Source organism: Chiloscyllium plagiosum, unplaced genomic scaffold, assembly GCF_037043375.1.
Source record: "Chiloscyllium plagiosum isolate Xiang-an unplaced genomic scaffold, Cpla_swu_hap1 HiC_scaffold_1, whole genome shotgun sequence".
NCBI classification, from domain to species: Eukaryota; Metazoa; Chordata; class Chondrichthyes; order Orectolobiformes; family Hemiscylliidae; genus Chiloscyllium; species Chiloscyllium plagiosum.
In genome coordinates, this window is record NW_028270139.1 from 36,082,661 (window position 1) to 36,102,117 (window position 19,457).

Here is a 19,457-nt window from a genome sequence, read left to right on the forward strand (position 1 = left end):
TTTGGTATATATAAATGATTTGGATGAAGGAATAAAGTATAATATTCTGTAGCATGCTAATGACACAAAACTGGATAAGAGTGTATATGATAAGGAGAATTTAAAAAGGCTTCAGGACAATTTGGAAAAGTTGAGTGAGTGGTCAAATACATAGTAGGTGCTGTATAATATGGATGAGCGTGACGCTATCCACTTTTGGTGGGCAAAACCAAATGACAATATTATTAAAATTGTGGTAGATTGGATAATGTTGATGTATAAAGGGACCTGGGTGTTCCTTGAATACCAGACATTAAAAGTAGGTAGGCAGACAAATGATATCCTGGCATTTATTACAAGAGGATTTGAGTACAGAAGCAAGTATGTCTTACTGCTGGTGATCAGATCTTGGTGAGAACATGTCTGGAGTATTGTGCACAGTTTTAATCTCCTTTCCCAAGAAAGTATATACTTAACATTTAAGAAGTGCAGCAAAGAGTCACCAGACCAATTACTGGGATGACAGGACATTTCTGAAACACTTAAACTCTGACAAGTCTAGAGAGATTGGATGCAGGATGATGTTTCCCCTGGCCCGGTGGTGGTGAAGATGTGTAGAACAAGGAGCCACAGTCTCAGGATACAAGGTCAACCATTTAGGACTTAGATGAGGAGAAATATCTTCACTCAGAAGGTGGTAAACCTGGGGAACACTCTCCACAGAATGTTTTTACAGGCCATGGCATTGGATAAATTACTGAATATATTTAGATTAGATTAGATTACATTACATTACAGTGTGGAAACAGGCCCTTCAGCCCAACAAGTCCACACCGACCCGCCGAAGCGAAACCCACCCATACCCCTACATTTACCCCTTACCTAACACTACGGGCAATTTAGTATGGCCAATTCACCTAACCCTGCACATCTTTGGACTGTGGGAGGAAACCGGAGCACCCGGAGGAAACCCACGCAGACACGGGGAGAACGTGCAAACTCCACACAGTCAGTCGCCTGAGGCAGGAATTGAACCCAGGTCTCAGGCGCTGTGAGGCAGCAGTGCTAACCACTGTGCCACCATGCCGCCCATTTAAGAAAAGAAAAGATCTCTAGGTACTAAAGTATTATTGGGTGAGAACAGGAATATAGATTTGAGGAACAGAATCAGCTACGATCAGACAGAATGCCTATTCCTGACCCAATCTTGTACAGTTCTATGTTTCAACCAATTCCATCAGATGGAATTTTGCCTCCACTATCTGATTAGCAATCTGCTAGTTTGGATTTGTGGTGGAAGAGTGTGGATGATGGGTCGTAAGCAGAAAAGCTACCCAATTTCCACTTCCTTGAAGCCCACTGAAGTAACTTCTTGAGTATTCATGTCGTCCTTCTAAAATTACTTAATCCACCCTCTTAACAGCCATCACTTACGCACTGTAACAGGACTGTTAAATAACCTCCAGACCTTTATCGTGGATCCACAAAAACTTACTGAACATAATCCTCCAAAACTGAGGGAAATGTACCAGAAAATGAGACAGAAACACCATATGCAAATTAGAAAAGAAACAAATCAGAAATGCAATGATGCACTATAAACATAATCCAATGGTATTACTGTTGTAACGATAATTCATGAAGCACTAACCAGTTCTATATGTGTTAGCTGCTGAGCTAAAGTGTACGGGTCACTGCAGATGGTCACTATATCTCTCTGAATGGACTGCGGTTTGGTCTTTAGCACAGTAAGTCGGTCTGTGACAGTTGCATTTAATTTTGACAGAACTTCTTCATACTGGTTAAGGGTAGCCAGCTTCTGGATCAGATTCTGAGTAATCTGCTGCATGGTGTTCCGATGTAACTGCCACAGAAAGAAAAGAACAAATACAAGTAAAGCCAGTATATAGATAATTCTACAAAGGAAAACACTGCAGCTGCTGGCATCTCATTAAGACAGATAAGCAAAAGGTTTCCTCGATCGCTTATGACTGAAGGATGGCCTCTGAGTAATGCAGAGAACTCCAGAGGCTATTTAGAAAATAGGCTTGAGCTCAAAAGCTCCCTCCTCCCCACTGCACTGCCCATATTTGAATAGCCTGTCAATGCTCATTATATCTGCTGAAATACAAGAATGGCTTCTTGATACTGGAATGACATGTGGAAACTTGAAAATGAACTATAGCTTGGGGCAGGGCCCTGGACAAAGGGGATGGGAGTAGAACATCAAGGCCCTCCTGGACTTTCCGACTTCAGTTCCCTGGCCCTGGTATGAGACACTGTCAGACATGACAGGTTTAATGGAGAGAAATTTGGTCAAAATATTTTTAAATTTAATGAAAAAAAACAACTGAGATCACAAGCAAGTGGTTACACCAACGCTCTGTAGAACTTTTCAAGAAATATTTCAAATACAGATTCTCTTAGAGTATCACACTGAGAAGCAGTGTGTACTGCAATGAATGGCTTCCTTCTGTGCTGCAATCATTCTCTAACTCACTTGAAAGCAGGTGGTAACTCCACAGTTATCTATAAATATGTTTTTAATAAATGTCAAATTGTAGGTTTTTTGACAAGCTTAAAAATGCAGCATAATTAAAGTGTGCTTATGTCACTGTATCCTAATCCTACCTTCCATCCATGTAAAGTTAACCAGTTAGAAATAGATTTTATATTTTTAACACTAAAAACAGGTTATTGGATATTTACAAAAACAGTTTAAATCTCTTCAAGAAGAATCTGGAGTACAAATTTCACTGTAGCTACTTTCAGTGACAATTTAAACGCAATGATGGTTCTTTCCTGTTTGGTGCTCCTGGTAAAACTTAAACACATTCAAAAAGAGAATATTTTCTGTGGAAGTAACTAAAATCAGTCTTCATAAACACATTTCTGATGTCCATAAATATGGTAGCAAGACTAATTTGTGCTTGATCAATTTTCAGCTACAACACCATCAAGAAGTAGCATCACATTTTCAAAAATATAACTAAATTTTCTGTGGAGAAAAATTGCAGCATTATTTTCTGACATGTTTCTTCTCCCTTTCCGTTCATTACTTTGTCTAATGTCCTGCCATCTGTTTGCTCTCACCAGTGAGGCAACTGAGAACCACGAAAGCTCATCACAGCCAGTGGTGAACAGGTTGGAATACTGACCTCTACCGGAGTTCAAATCTTTCCAACTGCAAGTGATTTAAAGTTATAATGTTGGTATGCTTAAGGAAATCACGGCACTGAGCTTAGAGGGCAAATGAAATTGCCAGAATCATAGATTTATTATTCTTGTACTAAAGCCAATGTAAAACTCCACATGATTTCATGGGTTTTTGCATTCATGCAAGTCTTTCAAGCTGTGCTATCTGAAGTATTAATACGGATACCTGTAGGCAATGCAACAATGTCCTACATAAAAAGCATCTTTAAATAATTGACAGACCCTGTTTCCTTTTATTTAAAGTCAACCATAAGCTTTAAATGTATTGCTTTCATAATGGCAGTGAAACAAAATAACAGGGCTGTAAGCAACTGGGAAGAAATACTAGCTGGGTTAGCAAATACAGACTTCTATTTCTGTTTCTTACCATAATCACCACTTGCAAATGAAAAGAGGTCAACATTGATAATCTTGTGCTGCATAAGCTGCACTGAGATAAAACTCCCTGGGAGAAAAAGGGCCAGTGTTGTTGTCTGTACGGTACACATCCGATAGCTAATTAAAGTTGTTTCTTGTTGGCAGTGCAAGGATCAGCATACTCTAACAATATCTGTTCAGACTTCCAAAAATACTGAACATTCAAGGGGCAAAAAGGGGAGAGAAAATAAATGCAATGACTGTCACTAGAAAAAATATAATATGGAAGCTAAAGAAAGAGGGATCTTCTGGAACTAATAGATGGCATCCGGGAATATTAGAAGTGGCTACGAGATAATGGATACACTGGTAGTAATCTTTAGATTTAGCATTCTAATCCATAGATTCTGGAAAAAAATGCAAGAGGATTGGAAACCTGACAATGTAACGCTTTTCTCCAAAATGAGAAAACAAAAAAAAATCAGTTACTACAGGCCAGTTAGCTTGACATCAGTTAATGGAAAAATGTTAGAATCTATTATATAGGATGCAATTGTGGAGCATTTTGAAATGCAAACTGTAACATTCATGAAGGGAAAATCATGCCTGAAAATTTCATTAGAATTCTTTGAGAGGTTAACAAGCAAGATAGATAAAGGGGAAGCAGTATATGAAATGTACAGAGCAACCTCGATTATCTGAATGAGATGGGTGGATTTTACCTTAAACAAGGGAAGCCATTAAACAAGATTGCAAGAGCATTTGTCAGTTTGCGGGAACTCAGTGTTGCGATAGGAAGACAGAAGCACTGCCTCGCACATGCGTTTATTTTCTTGGCTATTTTGTCATGAACGGCACGGCAAAGTAATGGCAATACCCTGTAAAACACTTACTTTTGCAAAGGGTGTGCAACTAACTCTTACCTAAAAAATATCCAGTCGCTGGTGCTTAAGGTGCTTGTGTTTCTTTGTTTTTGCCAGCATTTACACATGTTCTTCAGTACAGGGAAATCAAGTACACTTAATCTTTTGATGTAACATTTTTGTGGGATCTTGAGATCTTCTTCAGATCATCCGAAATTCGAATAATTGATATTCGGATAATCAAGGTTCCTCTGTATTTGGATTTCGAGAAGTTGCTTGATGGGGACCACATTTTAAATTACTTAATAAGACGAGAACATTTGGTGTTGGAGGTAATGTATTATCACTGATAGAGGATAGGATAACTAAGAGAAAATAAGGGGGTATTTTCAGGACAACCACTGTAATTAGTGGAGTACCACAAGGATCAGGGCTGCAGCCACAATTATGTACAATATATATTAATGACTGGGGAAAGTGAATGTACTATAGTCACGAAGTTTGAGGAAGACACAAAAATAGGTGAGAAGGCAAGTGGTGAAAATGACAAGAAGAGAGCAGAGGGATAGACAGAATAAACAAGTGGGAAAAAATGTGGCACATGGAATGTAATGTGGATAAGTGTGAGGTCGTGCCATCTGGCAGAAAGAACTGAGGAGCTGAAGGTTGAAATTGAGAAAGACTGCAGAAAGCTACAGCACAGAAGGATTTGTGAATCATCATACATAAATCACAAAAAGTTGGCATACAAGATCAGCAGGTAATAGGAAAGCAAATGGAATATTGGCCTTTATTTCAAAGCTTATGGAGGATAGAAATAGAAATGTTTCGCTAAAATTACACAATGAATAAGTTAGACCATGCCTGGAGTATTGAGAACAGTTTTCGTCCCCTAATCTAGGGAAATATATATGTGCATTGGAAGCAGTCCAAAGAAGGTTTCACTAGGTTGTGGAGGATTGTTTTATGAGGCTAGGTCAAAAAGATTGGGCCTGTACTCAGAGTTTAGAAGAGTAAGAGGTGACTTTTTTGAAATATATAAGATTCTTAGGGGTAGGGTATTTGAGGAGGGGTTGTTTCCCTTTGTGGGAGAAGCTAGGACCAGACAGTATAATTGGTTAGTGTAGAAACAAGGAGGAATTTATTCTCTCAGAGGGTAATATTCCACAGGTCGGCAAGTACATTCAAGGCCGATATAGTCACATTTTTAATCGGGAAGCAAATCAATCTTAAGGGGCAAAGGCAGAAAAGTGGAATTGAGGAATCAGACCAGCCATTATGTCAATGAATGACAGTGCAGACTCGATGGGCTAACTGGCCTATTTTTGCTTCTGCATCTTATAGTTTTTTGATTTGATTCAGAAATAAGTGTAACTAATTAGGTAGGACACATATAAATATTAGAAATATTTAATGATAAAGATTCGTCTCGGAGTTAAGCATGAAAAACACTGTTGCAATTAGAAGGAAAAGGATATAACTAAAAGGGGAAATGCTCAGCACAGACAACAAAAAGATATAACCACTATTTAATCATTAAAATGGAGACTTATAAAGGCATAGCAAAATCATACCTGGGCATGAAAGGAAAATTGTAATTACAACTGGAATCATTGAACTGAGAAGAATTGCAATGATCTTTATTTCAAGAATACCATTTGAAACTAGGATAACACTCAAAGACAGAGAAATTAAACATCTTCACTGATAAATATTTCTGAAGTATTCTGAAGGGACCTGTACAGATGATGTTTAAAAAAAAATCCTTTCACTGAAATTTCAGAAGTCTTCAGAACACTCAAAGATATGCTTTCCTGGTTACACACTCAGGGCTTTAAGGTAAAACACTACTTAAAATGTTTCTTAGATATCCCTAGACATTCTTTGACATTATTGAATGTTAATAAATGCCATCAAAATGGATTCTATTATATTTGACATGAAAACATTCATTCAATCAGCTTTGACAAAGGGTCAGTTAGACTTGAAACTTCAGCTCTTTTCTCTCCTTATAGATGCTGCCAGACCTGCTGAGATTTTCCAGCATTTTCTCTTTTGGCAATAGTTTTTGAACCGGTGGTATTCTTAACGATTTAAAGTGCTTTGCTTGTTAATAAAACTGTGAAGTTCATTAATCATGTCATTTAGGTTTTCGGTTGCAACTGAGTCAAACTCTGATCTCTTAAAGGCTTTCTTAAGTGTATATTCTGAAGAGAGAAATCCTGGACCTTTAAAATGCTTATTGTCTCGCTGAAGCTTATTAAAATTCAGCAGGCTATTCAGAGGATTGTATGTCAGCTTCTTTTCCTGGGAGATGTTTATCTATGTCTAATAAATCTAAAATTAAGCTTTTATTTCAGCATGCACAGTAGTTTGTCTTTATTTTGGTAACAACTAAAACTGTCTCAAACTTGTGGAAAGCTAATGAGACTGTGTGCAGTACTTAATGGATGTAATAAGGGTCTTGTCCACTGAGTGCAGAGTCAGTGACAGGTCTATGTCAGCCATTTCAGAAGGCCTGACAAATCACAGAATCCCTACAGTGCAGATAGAGACCATTGGCCTATTGAACCTGCTCCAACCCTCTCAACAGCATCCTACCCATCCATATAGTGACCATAGCAAACATATGTAGACTGCACACTATGGGACAATTTAGCATGGTCAATCTACCTAACCTATGTATCTTTGGACTTCGCAAGGAAACTGGAGCACCCAGAGGGAACCCACACTGACACAGGGAGATTGTCTGTATGGAGTTTGCACAGTCACTCAAGACTGGAATCAAACCCAGGTTCCTGGCCCTGTGAGGCAGCAGTGCTAACCAATGAGCCACCATGCCATCCCTTGTATTAAGTGCTGCAATGCTCAAGTATCATTTCACATTTTAAAAAGCCACAGATCCTATCATATGACTCCTGAACAAATGGAACAATGTAATTTAAAATCTAATTAGAATGAATAATTAGAGAGAACAACAGAGCATGATTAAGCAACGAAGGACTATGGCTCATTGGCAATTCACTGCCATTGATATTGAGGTTTCCCACATTCTGTTCCATTCCTGATCTTAGCTGTGCTGAGCATACAGCTGGATGTTATGTTCCTATTGGCAATGGTTCGAAGGTAGGGGTGCACATAGTGGGCACACTCTCCTCTCCGCATCAGCCGGCCTCTATATGGCAATTACACCATCATTGGGATGGGCATTGTGCAGTTCAGCCAATAGTCTCATTGAGGCTCTTAACTAACGTTCACTTCACTCCCACTGCCACCAGTATTTAACCTGCAGTGCGAGAGTCCCACACCAGACAACCATCATGATCCCTGCACAGAGAGGTAGCAGAAAGAGGGTTCCTCTTTAGCAGGCCTCCAGTGGAGGCACCTCCCATCCATCTCATCTCACCATGTCAGGTTGCCCTCTCTATCTTGGCCTCTTCCATGCCAGGAACTGCCAGCTTGACATAGAGTAGACCCTCAAACAAACAGTCTCCTGTTCTGACTCACTACTGCATACTCCCTCATGGCTGGAAATGCTGGCTCAAGGAATAGAGTCCATGACAGTTCATCCTAAAGAATCATAGCAACTGGAGTGGGCTAATCAGCATTTTGAGCCTGCAGCACCATTTAATGAAATAACTGCCTCTGCTCAATAACTTTTTGTTAGGCAATATTATCAAAGAGTTATCAAATCCTAACTTAGAAATCTCAAATGATTGAATGTTCACAGCTTTTTGAGAGTGAGTTGCAGATTTTCACTGTACTTTGTGTGGAAGACTGTCCCTGATTTTACATCCAAGTAGCTTAACTCATGCTTTTGTCTCAGGTTGCTCCATAAGACAAAATAGTTTCTGTGTGTCTAACCCAACAAGTCATTGATAATTTTAAACACGTATTCCTCAAACTTGTGAACTTAAAGAAATAAAAATCTAATATATACAACCAGACCTCAAGACTTAACCTCTTATCACCTGGTAAACCTGTATGACATCCCTTGTTCAATAAGTAATATTTACATCAAAAGTGGGGAGTGATAGTCCCGTGGTATTACCACTGACTGTTAACCCAGAGACACAGGTAATGTTCTGGAGACCTGGGTTTGAATCTTGCCACGGTGGATGGTGGAATTTGAATTAAATCAAAACAAACTTAGAATTAAGTATCCAGTAATGAACTGATTGTTGGAAGAACCCATCTGGTTCACTAACTTACTTTAGGGAAGGAAATTACCTTCGTATAATCCAGACCGACAGCAACATGGTTGACTCTTAACTGCTGTTTGGATATTTTGCAATGGGCAATAAATGCTAGGGTAGCCAGGGATGTCCTCATCTCGTGAATGAATAAAAAAAACATACATGACCATTTCTAACAAACAGAATTTTACCAAGGCCCTTTGACATTCAAAGTCATTACTACTATCAAAGCCCCCAATATCAACATCCTGGGAGTTATTATTGATCAGAACCTGAACTGGACCAGCAACACAAATACTGCTACAACAGCACATCAGAGGCTAGGACTATTGCAGTGAGTAACTAACTTCCTGACTCTCCAAATCCAGTCTATCAATTACAAGTCAGGAGTGTGATGGCACACTCCCCACTTGCCTGGATGAGTGCAGCTCCAACAACACTCAAGAAGCTTTACGGCATCCTGGACTTCCAGAAGGCATTTGACAAGATGCAATATAATAGACTGATCCAGGAGGTTACATCCCAGGGGGGTTAAGGGTAGAGTATTGGCTTTGATAGAGGATTGGCTGACTGATAGAAAGCAGAGGGTCAGGATCGATGGGTCATTCTCTGGATAGTGAACTTAACTAGTGAGGTGCCACAGTGGTTCAGTTCTCAGATCTCAACTTCTTGCAAACTTTATAAAAAGTCTGCAAGTAGGGACAGAGTGCAACATAAAATTTGTGGGTAATACTAAAATTGATGAAAAAGCAGGCAGTGATGAAAAGATAAAGAGATTACAGACCAATGTTGATAATCGAAGAGAATTGGCCAGAATTTAGTAGATGGAATTTAATGTGGATAAGTGCATGGTTGTCCATTATGGCTGAAAAAATAAAACGGCAAATTATTATTTAAATGGGGAACAGATTCAAAGTGCATCAGTGCAGAGGGATCTGGGCCTCCTTGTACATGAATAACAGCGAGTGGGTATGCAGGTGCAGCATATAATAAGAAAGGCAAATAGAATCCTGGCATTTATTACAAATGGACTGGATAATAAAAGTAACAGTGTTGTTACAATTAAATAAGGCATTAGTGAGACTACATCCGGAATACTGTGTCCAGTTTTACTTGAGGAAGGATATGGTGGCACTGGCAGCAGTTCAGAGGGGGTTCACCGGGTTGATCCCAGGAATTAAAGGGCTACTGTACAAGGAGTAGTTGAATAGCTTGGGCTTGTACTCACTAGAGTTCAGAAGAATAAGGGGGTGATCTGATTGAGGTATATAAAACTCTAAAGGAGATTGATAAGATGGGCATTGAACAGATTTTCCCCCTTCGTGGGACTTTAAATTCTGTGTTCTATGATCGTGCCCCACTTCTGTACGCACTAGAGTTCAGAGGAATGGGAGAGGTTCTGATTGAGGTATATAAAATTCTAAAGAGGATGGATAAGATGGATGTTGAACATATGGTTCCCTTTATGGGACAGTCTCGAACAAAAAGTCACAGAGTAAGAGGAGGCAGGTTCAAAACTGAGAATGAGGAGAAACGACTTTTCTCAGGGGGTTATGTATCTGTGGAATTCAGTGCCCCAGAGTGCAGTATCAATCAACGGATTCAAGAAAGAAACAGATATGCTTCTGATGAAAAGCGGGATAAAGGGCTACGGGGAGCAGACAGTAGAGTTGAGGCCAGGATAAGATCAGCCAGCATCATGTTAAATAGCAGAGCGGACCCTAATGGCTGAATTGCCTACTCCCAGTCCTAATCCCTATGTTTCTGAATGAAACAGCCTTGCTCTGATTGGCACCACATCCACAAACTTTCACTTCTCCCACCATCAATACTCAGCAGCAATGTGCACCATCTACAAGATATTCTCAAAAAAAAAGAGCCTCCTTAGACAGCACCTTCCAAAACCACGACCACATGCATCTAGAATAACAAGGCAACAGATGTATTGGGGTATTGCAAATGTTACTCTGGATACTAACAACAAAGAATGGAATCAGAGGAAAGCAGTCTCACCCAGCTGGCTAACTGTACAGTAGTACTTAAAGAATCATATTCAAGTCTGCAGACAGGTCAAAGAAAGGAAAGGAAGGGCTTTACCCTTATTACAGTAACACAGGATGCCAGTTGTGATTTTGTCGAGAACTATTCAGAGAAGAATTCCCAGGAAATATAGGCTTGAATTTAGGAGTCCTAAATCCTGTGAATGAACTGAACCAGCTCACCAACTCTAGTCCACAAGAATCTGTTTTTATTGTTGATCTTGCGTTACAAAAATGTCACATTCTCAAATGTACTCTTTGTTTTATTCATAGGCATTGCATTTCCAAGAGATAATGTGGTGAATCTTGATCCAAAAAATGGATCGATGGGGTCAGTCAGATGCTAAAATATGTAATAGCATAGGCCATGCTTCAAAACAATATGGTATAAAGTCTAGACTTGTTTTCAGAATAAGAAGTATATTTCTGAAAAATAAATTAACATGGAGCCAAATTAGTTTGTTGTGTTTAATCACAAGGTGTCTGCAGTTCCTTCTGTAAAGATAATAATTATGGTTAGGCATAAATGATAGAATTTGCAACAAATTACGAGTTACATATCCATCACCTGGTTGGATTTGATTCCTTCTTCTTTACGTTATTTAGTGAATTGCTCAGCTTAGTGTTTATTTTTACTCTTCATGCAATCACCATTAATTATTACTCAATAGCTCCATACATAAATGAGTTGCTGTTTTCAAATAACTAACCTCATCCAAAGTAGCTATCTTCAGCGTCATGTCCTTCAGGTTTCTCATCATCCTCTCATCTCGAAAATCATAGGGAAATATCTCAGTCCATTCAGCCAACAGCTGCACTATTTTTGGTGCAAATTTTCTTAATTTAGCCTAGAATTATCCAGAAAATTGTGCTTAATTATTGGACTTACAGAGATGATAGACATAAATGCAAGATGTATACTAATATGTATTTTGTCTAAAGAACAATATTAGCATCATGAGGCACCAACATATGTAGACATTAACCGTCCCTTCTGTTATTACAAATTATTGGAAAAAAAAGTCACATCACATAAATGGAGCTGAAAAATGTGTTGCTGGAAAAGCGCAGCAGGTCAGGCAGCATCCAAGGAGCAGGAGAATTGGCGTTTCGGGCATAAACCCTTCTTCAGGAAGAAGCTGATGCCCGAAACATTGATTCTCCTGCTCCTTGGATGCTGCCTGACCTGCTGCGCTTTTCCAGCAACACATTTTTCAGCCCTGATCTCCAGCATCTGCAGTCCTCACTTTCTCCTCACATAAATGGAGCCCTTATTCCAACAGTCATGAAAGGAAAGACTCCCATGATTTGCTATTTTATTTATATTTGCAAATGCACCAGTCATAGGCAAACATAAAACCACCCTTGATAATCTTACCTTATCTAAAATGGCCTCATTCAGTCGCTGTTGCTCAATGCACATGAGACAAACTTTTGCTAGGAGCTCATACGGCCGAATAAAAAGACGTGAGCTCAGCAGAAAGGTAAATATGTATGTTCTCTGGAAGAAAGAAACACAAGAAAATCTCACATAAAGAATCAAAGCCTGATTGGTGCTTAAATATCCTCTTTGGCAACAGATTGCATTTGGAGACAAGCTTTAACTGAAAAACAAAATGGGTCCTTTGAGGGGTGGAAGAAGGTAAAAGTCTGAGAAATATAATCCTCTACCCAGCCCATCCATTTCCAACTTTCACTCAGGTCAAAAGCTGAGACAGCCAACATGATTCATGAGGGTGGGCTGCAAGCCTTATACTAATGAGGCCACAAATCTCACCTTTGGACTTTAACAGCTACCAACTGGGTTTCCCAAAACAAGGAACACAGCAGCTCCCTCTAGGCAAAGACCTGGTGGATTCTGCAAATAATAGCCTCACACTTACCCTCTGAATCCAGGTGCCTACCCTAGGAGCGTCTGCCACACACCCTCTGCCCTCCACAAGGACAAGAGGCTTCCACTCAAAGTATTCAACCTCATCCGCATTCAGGCTCCAATCTCTCCCCCAATCATGCCAGTTAATGCGCCTTGCTCAGACAGCTGCAAATTCATTTTTTTCTTGACCTGTTTTATAGAATTTGGACAAGGTAGACAATGGTGAGCCTGTACAAGGGAACACATCTACAACAGGAAAGGCGCAAGAAAGAGCTGTTCCTCCCAAAACATCAGGAAAATCAAAGCAGAAATAGATGGGCTTAAATGAGGTATGGAAAGACTTTATGTGAATATTCTGTCATGTGTGAGAGAGGGGAATAACCAACAGCATTTAACCAAGATTGCAGTTAAGGATAGGCATCCAATTTTGTATACAATGTTCAAACTCATATTAAACAGCATGTTTATCTCCAGGGTGTATCCTAATGCAGGAAAGAGCATTTTGAGGGAATCATGGTGAAGGGGGTCACCCTAACCAGGACCACTTGTCAAAAGATATGAGACAGACAGGGGTTAGGAGTATGAGTTACAATTATCACTTCCAGAAACAAAATTTAAAAACACTTCATGGCCAGATTTACATCGGACCTGAAAAATGAATTGCTCTTAACATTAACAGGGAAGATTTTATATCATGATGTACACCATGAAGTGATATCAGTGGTATTGTACCTCATGAACTGCAAACAGGAATCAAAGCTTTACATTAAAAAAAATCCTTGGAAGTAGTGTGTGTGTGGAGTGATGAGTGCCATCAACAGGAAAACTAGAGTCAAAATGATACAGTAAGAAAACAGAAGAGAAGGAGAAGCCTTATTAATGATGGAGCTACCAGTTGAAATGCCCCTGGCCAACAAGCTAGATTCAGCTAGTGTTGATCAGAATGTTGATTATAATCTTAAAGATAGCAATTTTTAGTCATAGTATCCCATTATTATTAGTGCTTTGAAGTGATCTGATCTTTTGTACCTACACACTTGTATGCAGATTGCACTAGATAGTCCTGCATAGATGGGCAAAGGAAGGTTAAAGAAAGGAAGATAATAGTGGTTGCAGATGTGGTTGAACAAGGTTAAAATAATGTTTTCCAGTTTTGCTTTAAAGAAAAGGTCACCACTTGCAAACTGTGGATAAGGAATTCAGTGTCTAGGCCTGACAAGATACTAACAGAGATTATTTCCCTTTAAGAAAGTCTGAGTAAATATGTAATGGTGTTTTCTTAGTTGAAGGTTGAACTCTGTGCATCTTGTAAACTTCGTTTGACGCAAGAAAATTGCTAGACAAGAAGCCCAGATAATATGTGCCATGTTGTTGGTCATTCCAAATGGGGTTATGATGCTGGGTATGAGTAACATACTTCACAATACAAACACCAGAAGCTTAAAAGAGTAAGGGCAAACAATCATCAAGTAAGAGTGGCCTGGTCAACGAATGGAGTGTGCAGACATCTTGTTCAATGAATCCACCACCCAAGGTTGGACTCTTTCTAATTGAAAGGCTAATTGCTGGTCTTGAACATAGAACATAGAAAAATACAGCGCAGTACAGGCCCTTTGGCCCTCAATGTTGCGCCGGTCCAAGCCCACCTAACCTACACTAGCCCACTGTCCTCCATATGCCTATCCAATGCCCGTTTAAATGCCCATAAAGAGGGAGAGTCCACCACTGCTACTGGCAGAGCATTCCATGAACTCACGACTCGCTGAGTAAAGAATCTACCCCTAACATCTGTCCTATACCTACCACCCCTTAATTTAAAGCTATGCCCCCTCGTAATAGCTGACTCCATACATGGAAAAAGGTTCTCATGATCAAACCTATCTAAACCCCTAATCATCTTGTACACCTCATCAAGTCACCCCTAAACCTTCTTTTCTCCAATGAAAACAGCCCCAAGTGCCTCAGCCTATAAGAATAAGAGTATTCTTATAATAGTTATATATAGTCCTAATAAAGATGTTTGTTGAAAGCACAAGCTTGTTCCGCATCGATGTGTATGCAGAATAAAACCAGAAATCGGTGGGGAATGCTGAAGATATAATTACTGAAATGTATACTGTTATGGATTAATGCAATTAAACTCACTCTCTCAAATTAGTAACATCAAAATCTGCATCACAAATCTAACACAGAAATTTTCATTTGCCAAGTTGGCATTAAATATTTATGCTTAATGTGTATTTATAATCTAGACATGCTGAGTCACAGTCTTCACTCTGCGCTAATGACCATTTCACTCTCTGCAGGAATCTGAAAGCAAAACAATAGGTAACTTCCTAATTACCTTTTGATGATCGTAAATAAGAAGGGGGGGCAAAAGCTTTAATAGCACTCAGTTAATCTGCCTGTCTGCAATTTCCGCTAATTTTTAAAATTAGTTTGTTGCTTACAAAGTCCTGTTACTTTTTTACCCTGCCTTAGCTCCCAAGAAACCCAAATACACCAAAAATGGTGTAAAAACAAAAGTCCAATAAAGAAAATTACTCTTGTCCTGAAATGAAAGGTCTGCATGGCTGCCCAGAAAAAGTAGCAAAGAGATAGAAAAATCTAATAATATTTGCCATGTCGCCAAATTCATGCTGTTCCCATCACAACAAACCTGTATGCTTTGCAGCAAAGTTTAAAATTGCTCGGAGATTATCATTTAAAAATGTTGGACTCCTGTTGAGCTGGTAAAAGCAAGTAAGTTATCTTTTTCGATCCATTTTCACTTTAAGCTTTGATACGTAAGCATAATTTACACCAAAGGCATATTCTTAAAATAAGTGGGCTGTTTTTAGGGACAAGAAAATCAAAGTCTCCATCATTAATGTACTGTCTGTTATTTTTATTAATGCTGCTAGTAGACTGAGTGAATTACTCTTGGTACATCAGCTGTTTCACATTTTCTGCTTTGATCAGTGCTAAAGGCCAAATTACTTCTGTGCCACTGTGCCATGGTACAGATCTTTCCATAGGCATGTATTTTTATGCAAAACAATTTCACTATGAACCACAGTTGAATTATACATACATCAGGATAGTAGTCTACTGTAGGCACAAGGTGTTGGATCAGTGCCTCCAAAGACCCTGAGACGAGGTTGTTGTCATGGTAAAATAGGCCTCCACAATTCTCCTCACTGGATGAGTACAGGTGTCGGCTGTAACCACTGCTGTTAAACATTGCTGCAAAGGTTGGTGTTTGTGGCATGATTTCCTGCATATCAGAAGAACATAGAGAGAGACGTCATTGATTGCCAATTTATAAATCAGTGCAGAGGTCAGAGCTGCTGATTAGTAATGATGTAGACTGGATAACTTCTTTGTGAAACTGAAGCCTAGTTCATATTTCCCAGAAATTAACATTATGGCCATCATTTGTTCCCATCCCTGCTTGTTACTGCCATATTGTTATGTTGTGGCAGTGGCCTGTAGGAATGTATAAAGAGGCATCATCAGGGTTCCTGAAGAAACCTGACAGGTAACCGTTTTGCATACAGTACGAATCCCCGGGTTAGGGTCCCAGTAGTGGTGAAAGGTCCAATTGAAGTTTCACCACTAGGAGGAATGCTGTCCGTTCCTCCCTCTCTCAAACTGCCTTGAAATTGCAGAAACCGTCAACATGCACTTACTTCTATTCAAATTTACTATATGTAGTGTGAGGACAAAGAACAAGAAGGCAGCCTGCAACCTGACAATGCTCTCTTACCGACTTTTACTCCTTTCTTTACTTAGGCTGGCTATATTTTGCAACCCAGCTCACATCCTCAATTAAAAAGATGGTATATTAACTGAAGTAAAACTTGATGTAAATCAAATATGATCAGATGTTATTAGATAATGCTGCTAGGCTATTCTCAGTGACTGATTACCAATCATACATACTGGACAAGATTTTAGCTCATTTAAAAACCAACAACATCCACATGGTAGAATCATTAGTTTTAAATGTAAAAACTAGTATATTTAGAATGTGATATAGTTCTAGAAAATGTAATTTCGTTAAACAGCACAATTTACATGATGCATCCTAAACCCATCTCAACGTTTTAAAATATATTTTTAAACAGGTCAGCAAAATTGTTGCTATAATCCAAATCTAATGATAATTAGTGAGTTGAACGTGCTTATGGAAATCTTTCAATGGTAATTTGTCTTAAACACCCTGATCCTGTACTATCTTTGTTGCGGTTTTGAATTTAACTTTAAATTCTTCTCATACTGTGCATTGTCACACCAGCAGATGTCATCACAGAAAAGTTGGAGACAGGTTAACTTCCTCCACCCCAGTGAGTTTCTGACCTCACTGAAGAACAGAGAACTGACTTTACAGAACTTAATGAAATAGAAACCAAAGCAATAAAAGCAAAATTGCTTTCAATTAACTCACAAGAAGATGGAACATAGAGTGAAAATAGTAAAGGGTATATTCAGGAATGATATCAGGAAGTTCTGCTTTATATAAAGGAGGTAGATGCCTGATTAGATTCTTAGCTAAAGTAATGGAGGTCATTGAATCACCCAAGAATAAACTGGAAATTACAAGAGGAAGAAGAACGTACGATTTTTCTGGGTGAACAAACTAAGGCAGAAGTAAAACAGAGAGTGCTTGAGAAATGCAGCAGTCTGGCTGCGACTGTGGAGAGAAAAAGAAACCAAACAGTCACTTTGGACTCAAAAATGTTATCTCTGTGTATCTCTCCACAGATGCTGCCAAGACCTGCTGTGTTTCTCCAGCACTTTGTTTTTATTTCAGACCTCCAGCATCTGCAGTATTTGCTTTCAAATTAAAACAGATCTTCCGAATCCACAGGTAGCCTCTACACACTGCCACCTGTTCATCTATGACAGGCATATCACCCAAACATATTGTATCTAACTCACAAACACAGTTCCCTCTCCCCTGTATGACAAGATGGTGCATAACCACAAACAGAACGAACTCACCAGCAGGGGGCGACCACAGCTACATATCCAAACAATCATGAGAATTTGCCTGGTGGTTATTATTGGTGCAGTCACAACAGAGGTTGTGGCTAATGGTGATGCTGAATCTATAGAGGAAGGTGTCATCCTTTGACCAAATTCACCTTACTCACATCCTGCTTTCTCTCATCCTGTAATCTCTTGAAAGCTTCATGTAGCAGATACCATAAGCATGCACCTCTCACTTTTCCCTTGGTTCCCTCAGCCCCCAACCCCACTTTTGTGCCTTTATCTTTACACCAACACAGAAACTACAATCTGGTCAACCATTAGTGTGCCACTGTGAAGTGCAAGAGGGGCAAGAGACTCGTGGGGAAGAAGCACTCATTCTCACACTTCCACCTGTTCTGGTTCAGGAGCTGTTTGTTCCATTGAGGATAGCATTGAGGGAATCTGCACATGCGGAGGCACCACGTGTGGACTGGTTGCACCCAGGACAGGGAAAAGGGATACTGTAGCTGCAAGGTCCTACAGGGTGATATCTCCCCTGAGTTCTGTATCAAAAGCCTCCAATGAGGACTTCACCCTGGAATGCTTGACTCACTGGCAGGTTTGCCAGAAATCCGAACGCGATTGTCAAGAATTCTGGAGGACTTCAGTTTCCAGTTTGGCAAAGAGCTTAAAGCCCCCCCTCTCCATTGTGGAAGTGGTGGAAAACTGATGGATAGCTGCATGGAAAGCTTCCTCAGTGACTACCCTCTCGTGAAAGGTGAAAGGAGGGGGGGTCTGTAAAATGTATGAACTGCAATCCACAGATTCTAACATCCGCACTTAGCAGAGTCCTGAAGTAAGACCTCATTAATTCCGTCCTCCCTCACCACAATTAGATATGAATGGATGATGTATGTATGGAACTCATGGAGGTAGACTGTGATATACTTGAACAAATTAACATTGACGGGGAGGAGGTATGCAGGGCTTGTCAGTGGATAAATCCTCAGGCCCAGATGAGATCTATCCCAGGCTGCTATGGGTGGCAAACACGGAGCTAGCAGAAGTCCTGACACGAATTTTTGCATCCTCTCTGACACAGAAGGAGTGCCAGAGGACCAAAGGAGAGATAATGTGGAACCACTGATTAAGGCCGGTGAGACTAACAGTGGAAGGACAAATATTGTAAAAAATGCTGAGACACTGAATTCATTTCCACTTGGAAAGGTATGGACTAATTATGTCTAACAAATTTGACTGAATTTTTTTTTGAGGTGACTAGGTGTGCAGACGAGAGCGGTGCAATTGATACAACATACATGGACTTCAGCAAGACATTTGACAAGGTCTCACATGGCAGACTTGTTAAGAAGCGATGAGTTCATGGGTTCCAGGGTAGTTTGGCAAACTGAATCCAAAATTAGACAGGAAGCAGATGGTGATGTTCAAAGTATGGTTTTGTAACTGGATCTCATTCACCACGCCCAACCCCGCCCCCACTCCAATCTCCAGCCCCACACCAGGTCCTAGCTCCCAGCCCTGCCGTGTTTTCACCATCCCTCCAGACCTCCCCCTCTCTGAGGATGAAAGATCAGTCGTCAGCAGAGGCCTCACCTTCATCCCCCTACGCTCTCGGATTAACGAGTTCAACACACGGCGTGACACGAACAATTCTTCCGCCGCCTTCGCCTCCGCGCCTACTTCTTCAACCAAGACTCTCGCCCACCCTCTGACAACCCCTTCTCCCACCTCCAACACACCCCATCCATCTGGACAGCCCGTGCTGGCCTCTTACCTGCCCTCGATCTCTTCATAGCCAACTACCGCCGCAACATTAACCGCCTCAACCTCTCCACCCCTCTCACCCACTCCAACCTCTCACCCTCGGAACGTGCAGCCCTCCACTCCCTCCGTTCCAACCCCAACCTCACTATCAAACCGGCAGACAAGGGAGGCGCTGTAGTAGTTTGGCACACCG

At 40.2% G+C, this 19,457-nt stretch overlaps 1 protein-coding gene across 2 annotated transcripts in view; it reads right to left on the bottom strand.

Annotated features, from left to right (window-relative positions):
- Positions 1-19,457, bottom strand: part of rasgef1ba (RasGEF domain family, member 1Ba) — an 80,319-nt gene that overhangs the window by 42,979 nt on the left and 17,883 nt on the right. Inside the window, exons 2-5 of one of the 2 annotated variants that reach the window (XM_043696166.2) lie at positions 15,597-15,779; positions 12,029-12,151; positions 11,361-11,498; positions 1,631-1,843 (exon numbers count right to left, since the gene is read on the bottom strand). In XM_043696166.2, coding sequence (XP_043552101.1) covers positions 1,631-1,843; positions 11,361-11,498; positions 12,029-12,151; positions 15,597-15,773 — 651 coding nt within the window. In that variant the 5' untranslated portion in view covers positions 15,774-15,779. Of the gene's footprint in view, positions 1-1,630; positions 1,844-11,360; positions 11,499-12,028; positions 12,152-15,596; positions 15,786-19,457 lie in introns of those variants that run through there. The other variant, XM_087985796.1, reaches the window with a different exon arrangement.